The sequence below is a fragment of the Enhydra lutris genome, unplaced genomic scaffold, assembly GCF_002288905.1.
Source record: "Enhydra lutris kenyoni isolate GAN:26980312 unplaced genomic scaffold, ASM228890v2 scaffoldscaffold86, whole genome shotgun sequence".
Lineage (NCBI taxonomy): Eukaryota > Metazoa > Chordata > Mammalia > Carnivora > Mustelidae > Enhydra > Enhydra lutris.
Genome location: NW_019154170.1, coordinates 3,166,838 through 3,186,572, shown reverse-complemented (window position 1 = coordinate 3,186,572; position 19,735 = coordinate 3,166,838). Strand labels below are relative to the sequence as shown.

Here is a 19,735-nt window from a genome sequence, read left to right as displayed (position 1 = left end):
CTTCGTGGTGTCCATGCCAGTCTGGACAGCTCCTTTGGCCACATTCACGGCACCAGTCATGCCACTGCATATGGTGTCCTTAGTGCCTGTTAGGACAGTCTTGGTGGTATCCAGGCCAGTCTGGACAGTACCCTTGGCCACATCCACTGCACCTGTGACCCCAGTGGCCACAGTCTCCTTGGTGCCCATGAGTGCAGACCGGGTCATGTCTAGGCCTCCCTGCACCACACCTTTAGCTGTGTCCACCATGTTGGCCATCCCGGAGGAGATGGCACCCTTGGTCTTGGTCATCTTAGAGCACACCAGGTCCTTTGCCCCAGAGATCATCTGGTAAGAAAGGACACATGTGGTCAAAAGGAGAGCTGGAGACACTATACCCCAGACTTCAGCCAAGCTGATCCTTTGTGTGCCTTCAGGAGGGGGACTGTCCCCCAGAAAGCCTGCCACTCACCTCCCACCCTGACATACTTTCCTCTCGTGCTGGTATCCAGCCTCAACCAGCCCTGTCCCAGTGCCAGATCATCCCCATTGTTGATGGCAGGTCCCTACAGCTCTGGAGCCCTTGCCAAAGTCCCCTGAACTTGGGCTCAGTGCCACTGACCGAGTGACACCGTGTGTTCACCCTGCCTACTCTTTACTTTTGGCAGATTTCAAGCCTGGTTTCCCCATGAGTCTGGAGACCAAGTCGCTCATTAAACGGAACGTCTTCAAGTGAGAAAGGAGAATCAACATTTAGAAGAGTAATACTTGCTAAAGGACAGGGACAAGTGTTGGAGTTGAGTCATGGGACCCCGTCAGTGATTTTCATCACTTTTGACCTCCCAAAGGGCGGTTTCTCCAGTTAGTTAAACTAGCAAAGGGTGGTGACGGTCTGAGTGCCAGCACGCAGTTTCAAGCACGAGTGTGCTGTTTGTAATCTAGGGCTCCTGCACTGGGGTGTTTCCACCCTCCATGGGACACCGGGCAGTGTCTGCGGACGTCTGGGCTTGCCGAGACTCGGGGGAGAGGGTGCTCCTGGCATCGAGTGCACCCCCTCCCCGTCATCGGGACAGCCTCCACCTGCCCAAAGTTCAGGTACTACCATACCACGCCTTGCTGTGTGATCTTTGGCAGGTTGCTCGCCTTCTCTGTGCTTCACCTGCCGTGTGGGTTACTCTGGCTCCCTTTCTCCTGGGGCTGGTCAACTCTGAAGCAGCATGTGGAAAGCCTTCAGCCCAAAGCACGACACATGATGAGTTCCCCGTGTTTTTAGTCCCGTGATGCGAGACAGAGCTGGGACAGGGTCGGGGGCTCTCTGTTGATCACGTGGAGCCTTGCCATGCCCGGCAAGAGGGCAGGACCGTGCCATGTCACCGACGTGCCAACAGAAGCTTGGAAGGGAACCAGTGCCTGGAATCCCACAGCAGGACACACACAAGGGTCTGCCCTCGGCTTGGCCTATGACAGCCCCTCAGAAGGCAGGAACCGAAACAGCCTGGGAGGGGCCCCAGAAGGAGCGGAGGCCATCAGGCTCTGCCAGTGCCTCTCACCTTATCCGAAGGCGGCGGCAGCTTCTCCCCACGCTCCGTCGGGTCCAGGTTGGTGGCTGCTGGGAGGACAGGAGCTGGTCAGGCAACCAGGAAGGGCGAGGGACGTGGGCTGGCATCAGCCACCCCAGTGCCCGTTGCGCAATTGGTGGGCACAGCTGAAAGGTCAGGAATGTCCCAGCTGCCCTGCCAGGGACAGCAGGAGATGACATCCGTGGCCATTGGTCTGGTGTTGTCACTGGCCCTGCCAGAGGCTCCCCTGACCTCCGGGGTCTCAGGCTCCTCTCTGGAGTTTTCCCTGCCTGGACACTCCCCGGAGGGGGACCTCAGGAAGAGGATTCAGGGCCCCGCCCCCCCCAACCCTGCCGCAGCTGGCAGCTGCCCATTGGGCCCAGGTATGTGGAGCAGAAGTCAGCTGCTCGGGGCTCTGGCCCAGAGTGAGGCCCGGTCCAGGAAGCCGCCCCAACCCCAGGCTCCCCTGCATCAGCCCCTCTGTGTGCCCTGGGGCTGCCCAAAGGGTGGAGGGCCCCCCCAGACTGTGTGACCCCCTGGAAGCCAGTGCCCCTTTCTGGGAACGGGGAGGGGAAATCTTCAGTGAGCTCAGACATGGGGAACACCCAGTCTCTGGTCCATGGTGCATCAGAAATGGGGTGGGAGGCAGGTGAGGGGTCGAGAAAGTAAGGGACATGGCAGGGAGACAGGCTGTGTTCACATGCTACTGTGGGCCACTCACCTGCCGTCTTGATGCCTCAGTTTCCCCATCTGGTGCTAAATGAGCATGCTGGCCCGGCGTGTCTATTGAGATGATGCTGACACATGTGAACCACCCCCCAAATAGCCAAAAGCCCCGTTAGGAGGTTTCTTCCTGGGGCCCACCCCCAGAGCCCCTGCCTCCATGGAGCTGTCCACTCACCCTCAGTCTGGGGCTGGGCAGAGGCACCTGTGGGATCTGCGACGGGCCGGGCCTCTTTTGCTGAACTGTGGGCGCCGGCCATCAGGTTCCGTGCAGAACTGAAGCCAGGCAGAGACCCGAAGAAGCTCCCCAGGGTCTATAAGGGGCAAAAGGGCAGGGCCAGACCTTAGGGGCAGGGCAAGGAAAGCATCAGACAGCCTGGGGTTCCTGGGTCACCTCACTTTTGCTCCTGGGTGGCCCCAGGAAGGAGTCTTAGCCTCTCTGAGGCTCAGTTTCCTTGTCTGGCGAATGGGCAGGGTCAGCCTGCCTCCCATACAGAGGAGAAGGTCATCCTTCGGGTCTCTAAAGACCTTTTCCTTTCACGGCCCCCATTTCACAGATGGGGAAACCGAGGCCCAGAGAGGGGCCATGGCTGGCTCAAGATCACACAGTGAAGAAGGAGCTGAGGGTTGCTTGGGTCCCCCACTCCTGCCCTCGCCCTCCAGCTTGGGACAGCAGAGAAGTGTGGGTTCCATGGCTCTCGGAGCCTTCCCGCCCCACCTGGGAAGCCCCTCTGGACCCCAGTACGGGGAGGTCACCTTCTCAAGGCTCTGGGGGGGTCCCGGGCCCTGGCAGGGATCTCCCCCTCCCACGCCTCCCCTTACCTTGCCCTTGGGTTTGGGAGGATCCCGGCCTCCTTTGTCTGGGGCAGACATGGTGATGATACCCTAAGCAGCTGGAAGGGGGCAGAGAGGGTGTGTGAAGAGAGGCCCCCAGGCAGCCCCCGACCACACCCCCAGCCCCAGCCCCACCCTGGCATTGCCCACCTGGAGTGAGTGAGGGCCCCTCGGAGCCACAGGAGGCACGGCTGGCAGCCGGCTCTGCTCTCGGCTACCAGGCCTTATAGGGTCTGGGGCAGGCACGGCCCGGCCCGCAGAGGCAGGCAGCCAGCTGGGGGAGGGCCCTGGGCAGTCACGTGCAGCCTGCCCTGCCCAGCGTGGGCTCTGGGCCCAGCACCTTTCCCCTGCTATCAGCACCAGGCGGCCTCTGCCCACGGCCCCCACCCCCACTGGATTGATGGATTTTAGGGCCATCCCATGCCCCCGAGGCACTGCCTGCACGCTCATTGAGGCTCTGCTGGGATGCCTTGGCCGGTGAACACCCTGGGGCCTCAGTTTACCCTTCCAGCCTCCTCACCATGGCCCACAAGGTCCTGTTGTCTCCTGGTCCTCACCTTCTCCAGCTCTCTGACCCCTGCACATTCTGCTCCAGCGCACCAGACTCCTTGCTGTCCCTCCAGCGCACCAGGCATGGGGCTTCCCCAGGACCTTTGCACATGCTTTCCTTCTACCCGAGGGCCCTTTTGCACAGCACACACTCCCTCTCTCTCCTCCCTCAGGCCTGTTTTGTTCCCAGCAAGGTCTCCTGCAATCACTTTATACCTGGCACACACACAGCATTTAATAAACATTTGGCTAAATGGGCCAACTCATAGGACAGTTCTGAGTGCAAAGTGTGTCAAGCATGTGACCTGTTTACCCCAGTGCCTGGTACCCAGCAGGTACTCAACAAACATTAGCTTAGCATTGTCCAGGCAGAAAGAGAGGAACAGGGTCTCTCCTGGGCAGGGAGGGGATGTGTCAATCTCCAGGAGGGATTTCCCTCGATAAATTAGGGCCAAAATGCAGATAGGTCCAGGGTGCCAAGAGAGCCGGGGGATCTTGGGAGTGAGATCGAGGCCTGGTGGGCTTGGGACAACCCAGGGTGACTTCTTGGAGGCATCCTCTGCCTGAGGCCACAGAGCCAGAAAGCGGCAGAGACAGGATTCGAATGCAGCCCAGAGTCTATGCACAGAGTGGGCTGTCTGTGGGTTGGTACAGAGGCCGGCAGACAAATGACGCCCTCCCTGAGCTAAGTTTCCCCCTGACTGCTCCTGGGACAGGGATCCCAGTTGTGTGCTGGTAGGGTAGGGGACAGACCCCATTGGTGGCTCTGGGCACTGAGCTGGGAGGAGGGAGGGCTCAGACACAGCCTGATGACCCCCAAGTCATCTCCTTGGAGCTATCGCTGTGTTTGCCAAACAGTTGCGGAACAAAATAGGGATGTCCCCCAAACTCTAACCTCCCAGCCAATCCTTCCCAAAGGTGGCAGGGGAGAGGAGGGAAACCTTGGGTGTGCTCCTCCCCTTCTCACAGGCTGCCACAGCACCGTGAGGGCAGAGAAACCCAGCCAAGGTAATAAAAGTGATCACAAACATCTGAGTCACGTCCCGCCCTCCTCTGCCCAAAGCCCCCCAGGGATCCCACCTCCCTGGAGCAAACCCTAGTTTTCCTCACGGCCCTGGCCCCTATCACCTCCCTGTCCTCCCCTTCTCCATCTCTCCCCTCGACTCATTCTGCTCCAGACACACTGTTCCTCCAACACACCAGGGCCAGTGCTGCCCCAGGGCCTTTGCACAGGCAGTGCCTCCTGCCCAGAATGCTCGTCAGTCTTTGCTCTGAGAGGTCTTCTTGGACCCCCTTCTCCTATTTAAAAATATACACCCTTCCTTCTACCCTCACACGCCCCCCCCATCCTCCAACCCTTTTATATTTTTCATCATCTATACAACTAAGACATAATTTGCACATAGTTTGTTGTCTCTCCAGCTGCACTGTAAGGTCCCAGAGAGCAGGATTTTTACCTAGTTTGCTGCCTGCCTGGCACACAGCAGGTTCTCAACAGTATTTGCTTGCTGGCCGCACAGATGAATGAGTGAACAGCAGCCTCCAAACATGAAGCGTGTCCTAGGACTGAGTATGGTCACCTCACTACTTTCATACCCACCCCACAGAGAAGAATCCAGGCTCAGAGAAGGCAAGCAACTTGCCCGCCCAGGGGCAGGCCAGGCTGAGATGCAAGCGCAGGGCCGTATCTACTGACCCACCCCATTCCAAGGTTTCTCCTCAGTCCATTAGCTTTCCCTTCCCACTGGTCCTGCCACACTGACTCCCCCACTGTCCCCCAGTGCCATGCGTTTGCCCGAGTCACTCCCTCTGCAAAACACCCTTTCCGTGTGCCACCCTGCCCATCCTCACCACGCCTGGCCCTCCAGGAGCCCCCAGCCTTGTGAGGGAAGAGAAGACAAGGTTGCCTGTGGCTCTAAGTCCGAGTAGAAGGGGGTTTAGAGTCTCAAGAAGGTGAGCTGTAGATTGTTGGAGCTATCCCACTGGGGTGGAGTGAGGGAAAGCTTCCTGGAGGAGGTGGCATTGGGGCTAGGGCTTGAAGATGGATGGGATGTGTAAGAGATGGGTGGTGGGGTGGGAGAGGACTCCAGGCACAGCCTGTGCACAGGCCTGGAGGTGGGGGAATTGCAGAGTTCGGTGGGAATGCGGCATGCCAGGGTAAGGAGTTTGGATAATTGGTTTGAGGGTGAGTGGGAGCCATGGACGTTCCTGACCAGGGATGGGGAAGTTAATCTGGCTAGTGGGAGGTAGTTCAGCCTCCCAGAGCTGCCCCTGGGCCAGGTCCTAGGGAAGCCAGAGGCCACCCTGACCTCACCACATTACACTGTGGTTTCCTAACACCCCACCCAGCCACAGGGGAGTCTGAGGGGCAGCCAAGAATTCGGTCAAAGGATGGGAAGGCCCCCAAGAGACTGGCCCGTGGCCCTTCCCCTGTCTGCCCCATTTCTCCCGTGCAGCTGGAGAAATCACAGCAAGTTCAACACCCCTGGGTCTAGGGAGGTTGGCATAGGACAGGCTGCCCTGTCTGACTTCTTTCTCCCTCTGATCCCGTTCTCTGCAGTTGTTAAGAAATTCATTTATACTAAAGTGTGAATAGCTTCCATTCCAGGAAGCTGCATCTGGGTGCCTAACCCTTGTGGGCCGGGCACTAGAGGTGGGACTCGACAAGTTGTCAAGCTGGTCAGAGAGGCATTCTCACGCTCTCAAATCTCGAACCTTGGCTTGTGCCATGCAGTCACACACCTGAGGTCCCCGGCACTCTGCAACTAAGACCCACCCAGGCCTGAACAGGGGCCATAGGCCTTTGAACAACACAAAGCACCTTTATTCCGGAGCACAAAACCCCAAAGGGCAAAGCAAGTGGGTGTGCAGGCCCAGAGGATACAGCTGGCTATCTTCGGGGACCCCCCAGTCCAGGGTGTACAAGGTGGTAGGGGAGGAGGGTGCTCCCTTTTCAAAACCCCGAGTAGAAGCCATTGGGCAAAACGTGTGCTTCTATGGGGAGTTTTGATCCGTTTCTTGGGGTTCAGGGAGGGGGGCCACCGACAGATGAACCCAGCCAGAGGCTAATGGGACCTGAATTGGGTTCCAGTCCCCATATGCCCAAGGGAAGGACTGGAGAGGGCCTGGGGTCAGTGAAGCTGGTCTAAGATGGCGACTTCAGCCCCCCGCACTCCCACCCTGCACCCAGGCCGAGGCCACCGCATGGGCTGTTAGTGCGCACACGCGGCCACTAGGGGGCAGCAGGGATCTCGGATAGAAGCGGGCCTCTGGTCAGAAGTCCAGCTCTGGCATCAGGGTGTGCTTGGGCGTACTGGGGGGCACGGGTTCCTCCTTGGGAATGTCCTCTGGGAGGGCTGGCCCGTCCCCGTGCTCGGCCTCCCAGGCTCTCTGCTGGGCCGGCCAGTCCAGGTGAGCCCAGGAGGGGTCGGGGCCCCCCACGACCTCGTCCACCAGAACCTCCAGGTCGGGTGGCGGCGCAGACCGCTCCACGAGGATGGGCGCAAAAGGCCCCACCAGCCAGGGGAGCGGCACGGCCTGCACCACCAGCTCCAGCAGCTCATCCACACAGGCGTGGGCCCGGGCCACACTGCCCCGGCCCTCGGCCAGGGCAGCGGCGGGAACGTCCCCGAAGCGGCGGGCGTCGGCGAAGGCGGACTGCAGGGCGTCCACACTGCGCCGCACCTCGGCCACCTTCTCCTGGGCGCCCGGGGGCAGGCCCCGCACGCTGCTCTCCAGCGCGTCCACTGTGCCCTGCAGCTCCCGCATCAGACTTCGGGACAGCACCAGCGTCTCCAGCTCTGCCTGTGGGGGGAAGGAGGGGCCTCAGGGTACCAGATGGCCTCCCACCCAGACCAGCCCCTGCCTCAGTTTCTCCATGCATCCTCCAAACAGCAGAGCTCAGCACTTGGTTTGAGAGAGCTGGAGTCAGGCCCCTGGCGACCCGGGCAGATCCAGAACACCCCCCCACATACTCCCCCTGCTCACCCTCTCCCTCCCACCCTACCTGGCTGCGGCGGCGGCCATTCTTTGGGGAGCGCTGGCTCCAGTCCTCCCAAAGCTCATGCACCTTCCCAGGGCGGGCAGGGGCAGTGGGTGTCACCCCGCACTGCATGAGGTTAATCTGAGGGGACGGGGATAGTGGTGGTCAGAGCTGGACCATTTGGGGGCTCGGGGGAGCCAGCATCCTAGCCTGGATCTGGTCTTGATAAACATCTAGAGAACATCTTCTTCCCTGCAATCTTCCCCCGCCTGCTGATCCAGCCTGGCCCACCTGCCCGCTCTGTCCTCTGCTCTTGGCCAGACCGAGACCTGTGGGTCCCCTAAAACTCAGGCTCACTTTGCCTGTGCTGCTCCCTCTGCTGGCGACACACTTCCCTCCACTCTATGCCCCTGCCTGGTTCGCTCCAGTTTAAGTTTCAGTGTAGACGACTCCCCTTCCAGGAAGTCTTCCCTCCTGTCCAGGAGGCCGGGCAGATTCCACAACCCCTCACATGTCTCCATCCAGGGCCCTGATCCCCCTACTGCACCCCCACTGTGTCTTCGGTGCCCGGGACAGGGCAGGCATTAGGAAATAAATAGAAATAAAGTGTGGTCCATCTGCACTCTGGAATATGATTCAGCCTTGAAAAGGAAGGGCATTTTCACCCCTGCTACAACGCGGATGGACTTTGACGACGTTGTGCTTAGAGATAAACCGTCTCAGGGCTCATAGGCGCCCTCTGGTGGGTGCTGTGGGGAGGACAGAGTGGAGTCCTTGGTGGGGCTGGGGGTGGGCTGGCTCTGGGTTCGAGAAGAGGAGGGGGAGCTATGGGCAGAGCTGGGGTACTGGCTGATGTGCGGGATGTGGGATCAGAGGAGAAGAGGGGAGTCGGGGCTTGCTCCGGTGTTGACCTGAGTCCCTGGAAGCATGGAGGTTGAGAGGCAGCAGGAGGAAGAGGTTAGGGGCGTCTGAACTTATCCAGCTCAGTTAAACAGGAGCTGCCATGGTCCTTTGGAGCAGGGAGGGATGGCCAGTGAGGGAAGAGGCAAGAACCTATAGGTTGGGGAGGGTTGGGATTGGTGGCAGGAAAGCAAGGGAAGGGGAACTTTTTCTCTCTCCTGAACTACCCTAACTGCCTATAAATTCCAGCTCTTGCTTCTCCCCCCACCGGACGAAACCCCTTCCCGTCTCCCCAGGCTGAGCCTTGACTCCTCCCTGAGCTGCCTCAGCCCCAAACACACACAGCTGGAGGCAGCCGAGCTCGGCTGTGCCTCCCCCTTCAGACCAGCTCAGGACCAGGTCCTCAGTCGGCACTCGGTCCATGCCTACTGGCCTGCATCGTGGCGGGGGCGTGGACAGAGGCTCTCACCAGCTCCAGCGTCTCCTGCAGCTCGGCCAGCGTGTCCTGGGCGTGGTGTTTCTTCTGCCTCAGTTTCCCCAGGGAGTGTTCATATGCCAGGTGGCGGAGCCGCGCGGACAGGGAGCCCAGACGTACGAAGTAGCCCTGGTGTTTCCTCTGCTCCTCCACAGAGCCCACTTCCGGGCCCTCAGCCTCGGCTGCCAGGGCCGCTGGGGGATGGGACAAGGGAGGGGGTCAGCATGGCCACGCCGCCACATCTGCTCACTCTCCTTCTGGGTGGACAAGCCCACGAACTTCCTAATTTATCATTTCCTTTACCAGTATCAACTCACTTAACCTTCCCCAGACCCTAGGACGTAGGCACTACTATTAGCCCCATTTACAGATGAGGAACACTGAGGCAAAGGGAAATGACGTCCCACGGCATGCAAGAGGCAGATCTGGGATTCCAACCCAGGCACTCTTAACCCCTCGACTAAACGGTCTGTGAAGGATATCCTGCAGGCCCTTCGCATACAGTAGGTGCCTCATAAATGACTCGCAGCCTTTCTGCAGATGAGGGAGTGCCTTGACACACTTTTCCCAGGCCCTAAAGCAGGGGCTGGGAGGTCAGATCGTCTCTGGGGTCAGAGACAGGAGGTAGAAAGTTGGAGAATGGTGCTTTTTGTTTTGTTTTGTAAGATTTTATTTTTTGAGTCCTCTTTACCCCCAATTTGGGACTCAAACTCACAACCCTCAAGTCTCTGAGCCCCTTAGACTCTTAGGGCCTGTGTGGTCTGATTTCTAGCAGAATGTGGGTTGGGGAGCCATGGATGGGGATGCAGATGTCAGGCCCAGGCTCAGCTCAGTGTTTCCTGCTGAACTGCTGTGTGGCCCTGCCCAATTCCCAGACTTCTCTGATCCGTCCCCACCTGGGATGCGGACTGAGCAGAAGGATTAGGGGCAGGGCAGGGCGGGAGGGTGGCGGCCTCACCGAGCTCGTCCTCAGTCATGGGCAGGAAGTGGTCCACCAGCTCCTCTGACTTGCCCAGCACGACGTCCACGGCGTGGCTCATGGAGCGCTTTAGGTCCACGCTCCAGCGGCGGCTCTGCCGGGCCAGGCCCACCATGCCCGTCACACCACTGGCCACCGTATCCTTGGCCGAGGTCACCACCTGGTGGGAGGGGGCTCCTTCCAGATTTTGACTTCCTTCTCTCAGCCCAGCTCCCTGGGGCTCGGTATCAAGGGGTCCCTGGCCCCTCCTGGCTCTGGGCCTCGATTTCCCTTCTATAAGATGGAGGCAAAGAAAAGTTCTCCCGCACGGGGTTGTTGAGGGGATGACGGGCCCCAACCTGCTAGACTCAGGTGCTGATTATTTTCATCTGGCTGGTGTTTTTTGAGTTGGACCCAAACCTGACTCAGCCCCCCTGTCCAGGCTGGTCCTGGGGAGGCTGCGCTGCTCCCTCCCACCTCCACCCCTCCCTGGGTCCCCACCGACCATCTCAGAAGGTTGCTGGAGAAAAGGCAGCTTCTCTTCCAGCTTATCCAGACCCCGGCAGGCGAGGTGGTTCACTGTGGCCACTGGAGGGGAGAGGCAGGGAGTGAGGGCAAGGGGAGTAGGGAGAGGTAGAGGGAGGCCAGGGCCACCCCTCAAGGGGCTGGGGACCCTGAGGGTGGGGGGGGCACCAGGCTGGACCCCACCACTTCTACTGTCCTCCCAGCCTCAGCCCTGCCACCAGGCTGCCACCGGTGCCAAGGTGACTCCCCGTTCATGCCCGGCTCAGATGCCCCAGAGAGCAGGTTCAAGGTCACCCAAACTGGCCGAGGAGGAGGCGGGGAAGGCCCTGAGCTGGGACCCTCCGGTGACCCCCTTCCTCGGTCAGATGTGAAGTCAAGGTCTTCGATCCACCCCCACCCCTGTGCCAGGCTGGACCCCTCAGCTGGTCCCAGGAGTCCAGGGATATGTGGGGCTCGGGACATGCAGGGGCAACGACAGAGAGGAAGACGGGGAGGGAGGTGGACAGGCAAAGGGACCTGAGGTGTGTCAGGCCACTCAACCAGGGAGGACATCAAGACACACAGGAAGGGGACAGAAAGAGGGCGGCCCAGATAAATAGCCAAGAACGGAGGTTCAGGCAATCAAACCACAGAGGGACAACCTACAGGGCGATGCAGGTAGAATCAGGGGTGGGGGTGGGGGCAGGCGGGGTGCGGGAGATGGCGCTGGCAGGACTGGGGGAGGGTGAGACATGTGGATGGGGGGACAGAGAGGTGGACGGACTAAACGGCACTCTCAAGGAGGTCCCAACTCAGCAGGTGCCCTCCAGAGCCTGTCATGGGGATGGAGCAGGAGGGGACGGGGCGGCTGGGACATACTGCAGGACCCAGGGTCTTGGGGGGTGGGACCCAGGGTCGTAGGGGGTTAGGGGGGCGGGGTGGGACTCACGCTGGGGCTGCAGGTGGCTGAGCAGCGGCTGGGCGTGGTCCAGGGCGCGGGTGGTCAGGCCACATACGCAGTGCTCGGCCAGACGGCAGGCAGAGCCCAGCAGCGGGTGCCTGTCCTTGGCCGCGCTGTAAGCATCGAAGACTGCGGTGCACGTGGTCCTGACCAGCGGCAGGGCCACCACGCGCTGCACCACGTTCTGCGGGAAGAGGTGGCGTCAGAGGGGCCCCTGATGGGGTGGGGCGGGGGTGGGGGTGTGTGGGGAGCTCAGCCACACCTCAGTCCACACGTCCCCTCTCTGGGCCAGGATGACCACGTAGGCGAGAGGGTTGGGGGGACTGCGCAGGTAACCTGGGGCTTCAGCCTCCCCATCTGTAAAATGGGTTTCTAGGGCTGGGAGAGTCATAGGCGTCAAGTGCCGGGAGCGGGGTTGATGCAGTCTTGGGCAGAGACCCGGGGGTGGGGGAGGGAGAGACACTCCCCGCTCCCGGCACCACTGTGCCCCTTTGGGAAATGAGTAGGCTGTGCCACCTCCTCCATGGTCCAGAGGGGGTACCTGGCCTGAAACTGTCCCAGAAGGGATATATCCCCCCACTCTGGCCTGTGCCCCTCCTCCGTGGGAAGGGCAGCCCCGCACCTGCTGGTTCTGTTCCCACAAGCCGGTTCGGGGGGACCGGGCAGCCTCATCTTCTGACATGCCTGCTGCGAACACCCTACGGGGCAGGACAGGGTGAGAGGGGCCTCTACACACCAGCCCCCCGGGTCCTGCCCAGGCCTTGGATTCTGTCCCGCTGGGCTTGGTGACTTGGGCAAGTATTGTTCTCTCCTGCGACCTCAGTTTCCTCAAAATAGGGTAATGATGGGGCACCCGCATGGCTCAGTCCGTCGAGCACCCGACTCCTGGTTTCAGCTCAGGTCATGATCTCAGGGTTGTGAGGCCTGTGTTGGGCTCTGCGCTCAGCAGCGGGTCTGCTTGAGATTTTTCTCCCTCTCCGTCTACCCCTCCCGGGCTTGCACACCCACACTCTCTCTCTCCCAAATAAATAAGTAAATCTGTAAAAAAAAAATGAAGGTAATGGTAGTACCTACCTCAGAGTGTCATGAGGGACATGGACGATGCGACAATGTGTGCACAGGGCTCTGCACACAGCAGGTGCACACTAGAGAGCTCTGGCAAGGTGGGGACACTGTAGTGATTCAAAGCATGGGCTCTGGAGAGAGAAAGACCTGGATTCAAATCTTGCCATTACCTGCTGTGTGACTTGGGGCAAGTGCCTTCACCTCTCTGAGCTGTTTCCCCTTCTGCAAAGGAGAGGAGGTGCCTGCCGTCCCTCCCCACCCCCAACTCACCCTTCCCCGACAGAACTGCATATGCAGCCCCCTGCAGGGGTGGAGGAGGCAGCTGCAGAATCCCAGTGAGTCCACAGACAGGGAAACTGAGGCGGCCAGCAGGTCCGTGGTGTTTCCAAAGCCACTCATCTAAGCGGACTCAGAGTGGGGAGTTCGACCTGAGGCTCCTGCTCGCAGTTCTTCCTTTATCTCCACCCTGTGCCCTCAGAGCTCTGGTCCCCGCCCAACTGGGTCCTGAGCTTCAGCCAACTGGGCCAAGGGTCTCGGCCACCTGCTCTGCCCGTCGTCCCCCTCCCTTCTCACGCCGCTCGATCCTCTCCCTCCCACCCGATCTGGAGCCCCCAAATCTGCGGGGCTCTCCTGGACGCCCTCCGCGTGGCACTCACCTGGGCGCGTGCAGCCACAGCCTCCAAGTGCCCCTGCAGACCCCAGACTCTGGCTCCAGTCTCCGCCCACCGCTGGCCCCTCCCGCCTTATAGCGGCTCGGGGGGGGGGGGGGGGGCGGGCTTCTGGGACTGACCAATGGGGAGGGGCCGGGCGGAGGCGTGTCTCGGGGGCGGGGCTCCAGCCTACCCTCCACACCCTGCGCGCTTCCCTGGGGTTCTGTCCCGGTCGCGGTCGGAGTCGGGGTCGGGGAGGGGATGGGGGGAAGAGGAGGGAGCTCTGCAGTTGTCATAGTAACTTGAGGACGCTGGATGCCCCAGGATTGAGCTACTTTCCTCGGCCAGTTTTGGCCACCTGTCACCCTGCTGTTGCCGCGGAGACAGCGGGAGGACGATCCTGCAGCTCCCACCGCCTCCCAGAGGAGTGACCTTGGACAAGTCCTCAAGGTCCTTCTGGTTATTTTAAAAAATCTGCCATTTAACTTGGCCAGGAATCCGGGCCGGCCCATTCCCTTGGATCCCCACTTTACAGATGAGCAAAGTGAAGGATCCAATTCAAACCCCACTCGGCCAGACTCCAGGCTCCTCCCTGGCGTTCATCATCATGCCTGGAATGACCACCAATGTGGCCATGACCATTCTTCCAGGGACCCCTCCCCCAAACGCCCAGGGGTCCTCCCAAATCTGACTCTGGCTCCCAGCATGCCCAGCACTGTGTCAGCAGGTGGCCCAAGGTTCTGAGTGGGAGGAACACAGGCTCCTATGCCTTCAGCTCCACCCAGCCCGCCCAAGCCCACCCTGGGTGGGTGCCTATCCCCCCAGCTTGTCATGGGCCAGCATGACAAATTGTTCAGAGACCTGAAGCAATCTGGTTTAATTTAAACCTTCCCCAGGACACAAGCTCTGGCAGGAATCCACCGGTAAAATGACACTCTGGGCAATGGTCAGTGTTTTATTTCCAGTTAAGTCCTGGATGGGGGGAGGGGAGGAGGAGTCACGGGCCATCAGATAACCACTGCCATTCCTCTGGAAGCTTATATCTTGCACCCCAGGTCCTGGGTCAGGCCTCTTCTTTCCTTCTCCTTCCTTCTTCTTCTTCTTTTTTTTTTTTTAAGATTTTATTCATCCATTTGACATAGAGAGAGGTCACAAGTAGGCAGAGAGGCAGGCAGAGAGAGAGAGAGAAGCAGGCTCCCCACGGAGTGGAGAGCCCAATGCGGGGCTCGATCCCAAGACCCTGAGATCATGACCTGAGCTGAAGGCAGAGGCTTAACCCACTGAGCCACCCAAGTGCCCTCCTTCTCCTTCCTTTTGGGGAAGACTAGGAAGTCAACCTGGGAGGTGCTTGGAACACAGTGAATTCTGCTTGAATTCCAATTCCATTCCACGGTTATTTCTTAAGCCCTCAGGTCTGACCCCAAACTGAATGATGCTGGCTATGAGGGAAGACAGACCCAGGCCCTGCATTCGGAGACCCCGCCCCCCGCCCACAAAGTGGGGAGGCAGAACCAGATAGAGACAACCCTTGCATAGCCAGGGCTGGGCCAGAGGGACCCGAGCAGGCTGAGGGAGCCTGGAGACCAAGAGATCTGGAAAATGGGGAAAACATTCTTTTCTCTTTTTCTTTTCTTTTAAGTAGGCTCCATGGCCACCGTGGGGGTTGAACTCACGACCCTGAGATTAAGAGTCGAGTGCTCTACCGACTGAGCCTGCCAGGTGCCCCCAGGGAAAGACATTCTTGGAAGAGGGTACAGGCGGCTGGAAAGCCTCACATACATTTTGGGCCGAGCGGGTCCTGGCAGCTCTGGGAAGCTGAAGGTGAATTATTTGCTGAGTGGCGTGCGCTGAGCTGCCCGGCCTGTCTCACCACCTCGGCCCCAGGCCTCAGTGGGATTTGGCTGCTTCCAGGAGCTTCTGGCCCTTCGAGGCTTCAGGCCCAGCGCAGCGTGTGGCATTCTGGGAGAACATCTTGTCTCTGTTGGCCACAAGCCACCCATAGAGGTCGTCCAGTTTCTCATCACAGATCCAGGGGTTCCCAGAGATGTCAAAGCCATCCTTCATGTCTCGGGTGGGCTGCCCCAGGGATGTCCAGAGCCCTTTGGGGACGCCGGTGAGCAAGTTGTTGGAGAGATCGAGCATATCCAGCTGCCGCAGGCCTTGGAAGGCGCCGGCGGCCATGGTGGCCAGCCTATTGTCGTTCAGGAAAAGGTAGCGCAGGTCTGGCTGGGGTGACAAGAGCCCCTCTCCGAGCACCTGCAATCTGTTGCCCTCCAGGTGCAGCCTCTCCAACTGCAGGGGGCCCCGCAGAAGGTCAGGGGGCAAAGTCTTCAACTGGTTATTGCTGAGGTCAAGGATGCGCAGGGAGGTGAAGTTGGCCAACAGCCCAGGGGGCAGCGTCTGGAGGCGGTTCCCGGATAGGTCCAGATGCCCCAAGGCTTGGAGCCCCTCCAGCCACGAGGGCTCCAGGATTTCCAGCCGGTTCTCTTTCAGCACCAGGGTGTGGAGAGCGGCAGAGACCCGGAAGAGGCCGGGGGGCAGCCGGGTCAGGGCATTGCGGGTTAAGTCAAGCACCTTCAGCAGAGGCACCGGCAGCAGGAACTTGGGGGAGAGGCTCTCCAGCTGGTTGGTGGAGAGGTGCAGCTCCTGGAGGTTAGAGGCGCCCTGGAGGGTGTCGGCCCGCAGCTGGGTGAGGTTGAAGAACTCCACCACCAGGTAAACTGTGTCAGCGGGGAAGCGGTGAGGGAGTTTGGCAGGTGGGTGGCAGGAGACGGAGCTGCCGTTGATCGAATGGAACACCAAGCAGGTGTCCCGGCTTGGGGTGACATCCTGGGCTGAGACCACAGAGAGCAGCAGCAGGAACAGTGTTCTAGAAAGATGGGAACTCAGGCCTCCTGGGCTGCAGGCAATGACAGAAGATAGACCCTGATTCATGAAAGGGTCCCCAGACTCTGCCAACTATTTCCTGTCTCTCATCTCCACACCCGGGACCATGCCCCCTCATGGCTCCCCTGGATTCGGGCAGTCGCCCCCTGCTCCTCTCCTGGCTTCCACCCACACCCACCAAGAGCTGCCAGAAGCTGCTGCAGATCCGGAGAGCGGTCTAACTCTCCGAAAACTGAGTTTCTCAGTCTGACCCATAAATGCTACCCTTCTCCGGGGCCAGCCCAGCCCCAACAGGCTGTTAATGATTTACAGTCAAATTTGCTAATTTCTTGCTAATTTCTTCTGCTCTGGCTTGTTTTCTGGGTCATTTCTTTTTTTTTTTTTTAAGATTTTATTTATTTATTTGACAGACAGAGAGCGATCACAAGCAGGCAGAGAGGCAGGCAGACAGGAGGAACAGGCTCCCTGTGGAGCAGAGAGCCCGAAGCAGAGCTCGATCCCAGGACCCCAAGATCATGACCCGAGCCGAAGGCAGAGGCTTAACCCACTGAGTCACCCAGGTGCCTCTTCCGGGTCATTTTTTAGCTCCCTGGCTCCAAATTTTGAAGGTAGGGCCAGTGAACTCCTACTTATCCTGCAAAGTCCCAGCTCCAGTGCCCCCCTTTCCATGAAGCTTTCTTTGATTTTCCCATGGTTTCTCCTCTGGCCTCCTGCTCTTTCTATCCAAACAAGGTTCTGTTTCTTTCTCTGATGGAGCCCCAGCTCCATCTCACTCCAAAGTGCTTGGGTGCAACCCAGCACTCCAGAGGGAACTCCGAACGTGAAAAGTGCATCCTGCTTTGTGCAGATCTGGGACAGGAATTTGGCCTTAGGATGGGGTGGTTTACAGTTGGCACCACAGTCCTTGGAAGGCTGGACTTCTGCTCTTCCTGGTCCCTCCAGCAGGCCTCTGATGGGGTGTTGGTCAGAAGGTGTTGGTGAGCCTCCAAATCTCTGTCTGGCCCGGGGAACACCTGGGACTTCTGTAGTGAGTGTGTGTATGAGAGCACGTCTGTCTATAGTTACAGCTGTCGGTCTATTCCAGCCTGCAGACCCATGTCTAGCCCTGTGACTTTGGTACATCAGACAGAATGGTCTGCTATCTAGTTCTGCCCACCATGGGTGGGGTGGGGGCTTACCTCTGGTTTCGCTGTGGGCTCCAAGAAGACATGCTGGCCTCTCTCTTTTCCATCTGTGTTCCCTTAGCCTGGTGAAGTAGCCTTATACCTGCCTGGACTGCCCGCAGGGCCACCTCCCCTCCTAGGGAAGTCCTCACCCACATCCTGTTCCCGTTAGTGGCTGGGCTTGAGCCAAGCAGGGGAAAGGAGCTGGTCAGAATTGCAAAATTGCTTCCTGGCAGGGAGAGAGCAGGAGGCCGGGATGCCTGCACCCTTTTCTACCTGCTTCTACCCAGTTCTTCATTCCTCTGATTCCTGCTTTTGGGGGTGGGGTGGGCACCTGAGAATCTCTGGGGCCAAAAACCCACTTCCCCCAACCCAGAAATCTAGGGTCAGGTTTGCAAGGCCACCATGCCTGAGGAATAGGGACAGCTCTTTAAGCAAGAGGTACTCTTTGCAATAAATTTGAGCAACCAGGAAGTTCAGTGAATAAATGAAAAGCATTTATCTTCAATTCATGACATATTGTTGCTGGCTTTTTTTTTTTTATGAAATCATTTCTACAAAATAGATTTCAAAAGTAAACGACACTCGAAGTCTTCATGGGCTTTGAACAATGGCCTGGGTGGGATAAAACCTGGCCCTGGCTCCCAGCTTCACTAGGAATGGCATTATTTTGTGATCTTGGGCAAGTGGCTTAACCTTTTTTGGCTTCGGTTTCCATATCCATGAAGTTGAACTCAGTCTCCAAGGGCCCCTTCTGCTCTTTCTTTCTTCATCTGACTCTTAGGTGCTCTTTGTTTTGGATCTTTCTCATTGCCTAATAAATGCATTTGGAGGCTACAAATTTCCCTCTGAAAACTGCTTTGGCTGCATCCCGAGGGTTTGGCTAGTCAGTGCTTGCTTGCTTGCTTTCTTTCTTTCTTTCTTTTTTTTTTTGCATTCTAAACATTCAGGTGTGATGCATCATCTTCACCTGCACCCAGGACTTCTGTCACGGCTGGCCATGGCCTCTTCTCCCTTGCATGATCTCTGAAGAGTTTTCTCTCTTTTGAGCTGTGAGAATGAATAGGAGTTCTGTCTTGTGGACACATAAGTTCAGAGACGCACATGCAGGCTGACCATGACAGGCATAAAGAAAGATAAATGGATATCCTCATGAACCACAGATAGAGATACAACCCAGAGACAGGTGAAAACACAAAGAACCACACAGAGACACAGTCAGACAGAATAACAGACCCATAGAGTTGGACACACAGAAACGGATACCGACAAAATAGGCAAAGGACCTGAATAGACAGTTTCCCAAAGAAGACATCTAGATGGCCAACAGATACAGGGAAGGTGTTCAACATCACTTATCATCACTTGTCATTAGGAAGATGCAAATCAAACCCCAATGAGATAATGCCTCACTCGTCAGAATAATAGAATCAAAAAGACAAGAAGTAACACGTGTTGGCAGGGGCGTGGAAAGGAGCCCTGTGCACTGTCGGTGGGAAAGCCAATTGGTTCAACCACCATGGAAAACGGTATGGAGGTCCCTCAAAACATAAAAAATAGGGATATATGAAAAAAAAATAGGGATATGTGATCGAACAATCCCACTTCTGCGTATTTAGCCAGAGAAAACAAAACAGTAATTAGAAAAGATACATGTGTTCCTTTGTTCGTTGCAATATTATTCACAGTAGCCAAGACATGGAACATCCTAGTGTCACTGACAAATGGATGGATAAAAAGATGTGATAAAAGAACAGAAAGAAAGAAGGAAAGAAGAAAAGAAAGAAGGAAGGAAAGAAAAAGAAAGAGAGAAAGAAAGACAGGAAGGAAGGAAGGAGGAGGAAGGAAGGAAAGAAGGAAGGAAGAGAGAAAGAAAGAAAGGAAGGAAGGAAGAAAAAGGAAGGAAGGAAGGGAACAAGCAAGCAAGCAAGCAGGCGCCTGGGTGGCTCAGTCGGTTAAGCGTCTGCCTTCGGCTCAGGTCCTGATCCTGGAGTCCCAGGACCAAGCCCCACGTCCGGCTCCCTGCTCAGTGGGGAGTCTGCTTCTCCCTCTGCCCCTCCCCCTGCTCATACTCACTCTCTTTCTCTCTCGTTTGCTCTCTCATTCACTCTCTTTCTCTTTCTCAAATAAATAAGATCTTAAAAAGAAAGAATGTGAGAGACACACCCTGTAATATTATTCAAAAGTAAAAAAGAAGACCATGCTGCCATTTGTCACCGTGCTATTGCATCTCGAGAGCGTTACCCTAAGTGTGACGAGTCAGTCAGAGAGAGACACACACTGTGTATTCTCACTGTCTGTGGAATTTTAAAAAATCCAAAACTGAGAGCAGGATGGTGGCTGCCAGGGGCTGGGGGACACCGGAAATGGGGAGGTATTGGTCTAAGGGCACAAACTTGCCCTTCTAAGACAAGACATCCCGGAGGTGTAATGTACAACCCGGTGCTTATAGTTATCCTTACTATGCATAGTAATGTGATATACCTGAAAATGGCTACAAGAGCAGCTCTTAAATGTTCTCATCACTTGCACAGGAACTAGGGAGTT

The 19,735-nt window shown here is 57.7% G+C and overlaps 3 protein-coding genes across 4 annotated transcripts in view; all 3 read right to left on the bottom strand.

Moving 5' to 3' along the window:
• The window catches only part of LOC111161700 (perilipin 4), a 13,372-nt gene extending 10,219 nt beyond the window's left edge, over window positions 1–3,153 (bottom strand). The window contains exons 1-4 of one of the 2 annotated variants that reach the window (XM_022525531.1): window positions 3,084–3,153; window positions 2,440–2,575; window positions 1,530–1,588; window positions 13–327 (exon numbers count right to left, since the gene is read on the bottom strand). In XM_022525531.1, coding sequence (XP_022381239.1) covers window positions 13–327; window positions 1,530–1,588; window positions 2,440–2,575; window positions 3,084–3,134 — 561 coding nt within the window. In that variant the 5' untranslated portion in view covers window positions 3,135–3,153. The remainder of the gene's footprint in view (window positions 1–12; window positions 328–1,529; window positions 1,589–2,439; window positions 2,576–3,083) is intronic. The other variant, XM_022525532.1, reaches the window with a different exon arrangement.
• Window positions 3,154–6,898: 3,745 nt separating this feature from the next.
• LOC111161859 (perilipin 5) lies at window positions 6,899–12,106 on the bottom strand. The gene is made up of 7 exons (XM_022525876.1): window positions 12,047–12,106; window positions 11,413–11,608; window positions 10,465–10,547; window positions 9,960–10,140; window positions 8,996–9,195; window positions 7,651–7,767; window positions 6,899–7,448 (listed from the first exon to the last, which is right to left on the bottom strand). Exons 1-7 carry the CDS (start codon window positions 12,104–12,106, stop codon window positions 6,918–6,920), a joined length of 1,368 nt encoding a protein of 455 aa, XP_022381584.1. The 3' UTR covers window positions 6,899–6,917.
• Window positions 12,107–14,809: 2,703 nt separating this feature from the next.
• On the bottom strand, window positions 14,810–17,349 carry LOC111161816 (leucine rich alpha-2-glycoprotein 1). Its single transcript, XM_022525800.1, has 2 exons — window positions 17,204–17,349; window positions 14,810–16,038 (listed from the first exon to the last, which is right to left on the bottom strand). The coding sequence occupies exons 1-2, from the start codon at window positions 17,344–17,346 to the stop codon at window positions 15,027–15,029; spliced, it is 1,155 nt and encodes a 384-aa protein (XP_022381508.1). The 5' UTR covers window positions 17,347–17,349; the 3' UTR covers window positions 14,810–15,026.
• Window positions 17,350–19,735: the final 2,386 nt, after the last annotated feature.

Bases quoted from the DNA above. Each gene is read 5' to 3' on its own strand.
- LOC111161816 (XM_022525800.1), bottom strand. From the start codon at position 17,346: ATGTGGGTGAGGACTTCCCTAGGAGGGGAGGTGGCCCTGCGGGCAGTC. The intron at 16,039-17,203 runs GTAAGCCCCCAC...CATTGCCTGCAG, and splicing joins AGCCCACAGCGAAACCAGAG to CCCAGGAGGCCTGAGTTCCC.
- LOC111161859 (XM_022525876.1), bottom strand. From the start codon at position 12,106: ATGTCAGAAGATGAGGCTGCCCGGTCCCCCCGAACCGGCTTGTGGGAA. The intron at 10,141-10,464 runs GTCGGTGGGGAC...CCCTCCCACCAG, and splicing joins TCCAGCAACCTTCTGAGATG to GTGGTGACCTCGGCCAAGGA. The intron at 7,768-8,995 runs GTGAGAGCCTCT...CCGTCCCCTCAG, and splicing joins TGCAGGAGACGCTGGAGCTG to ATTAACCTCATGCAGTGCGG.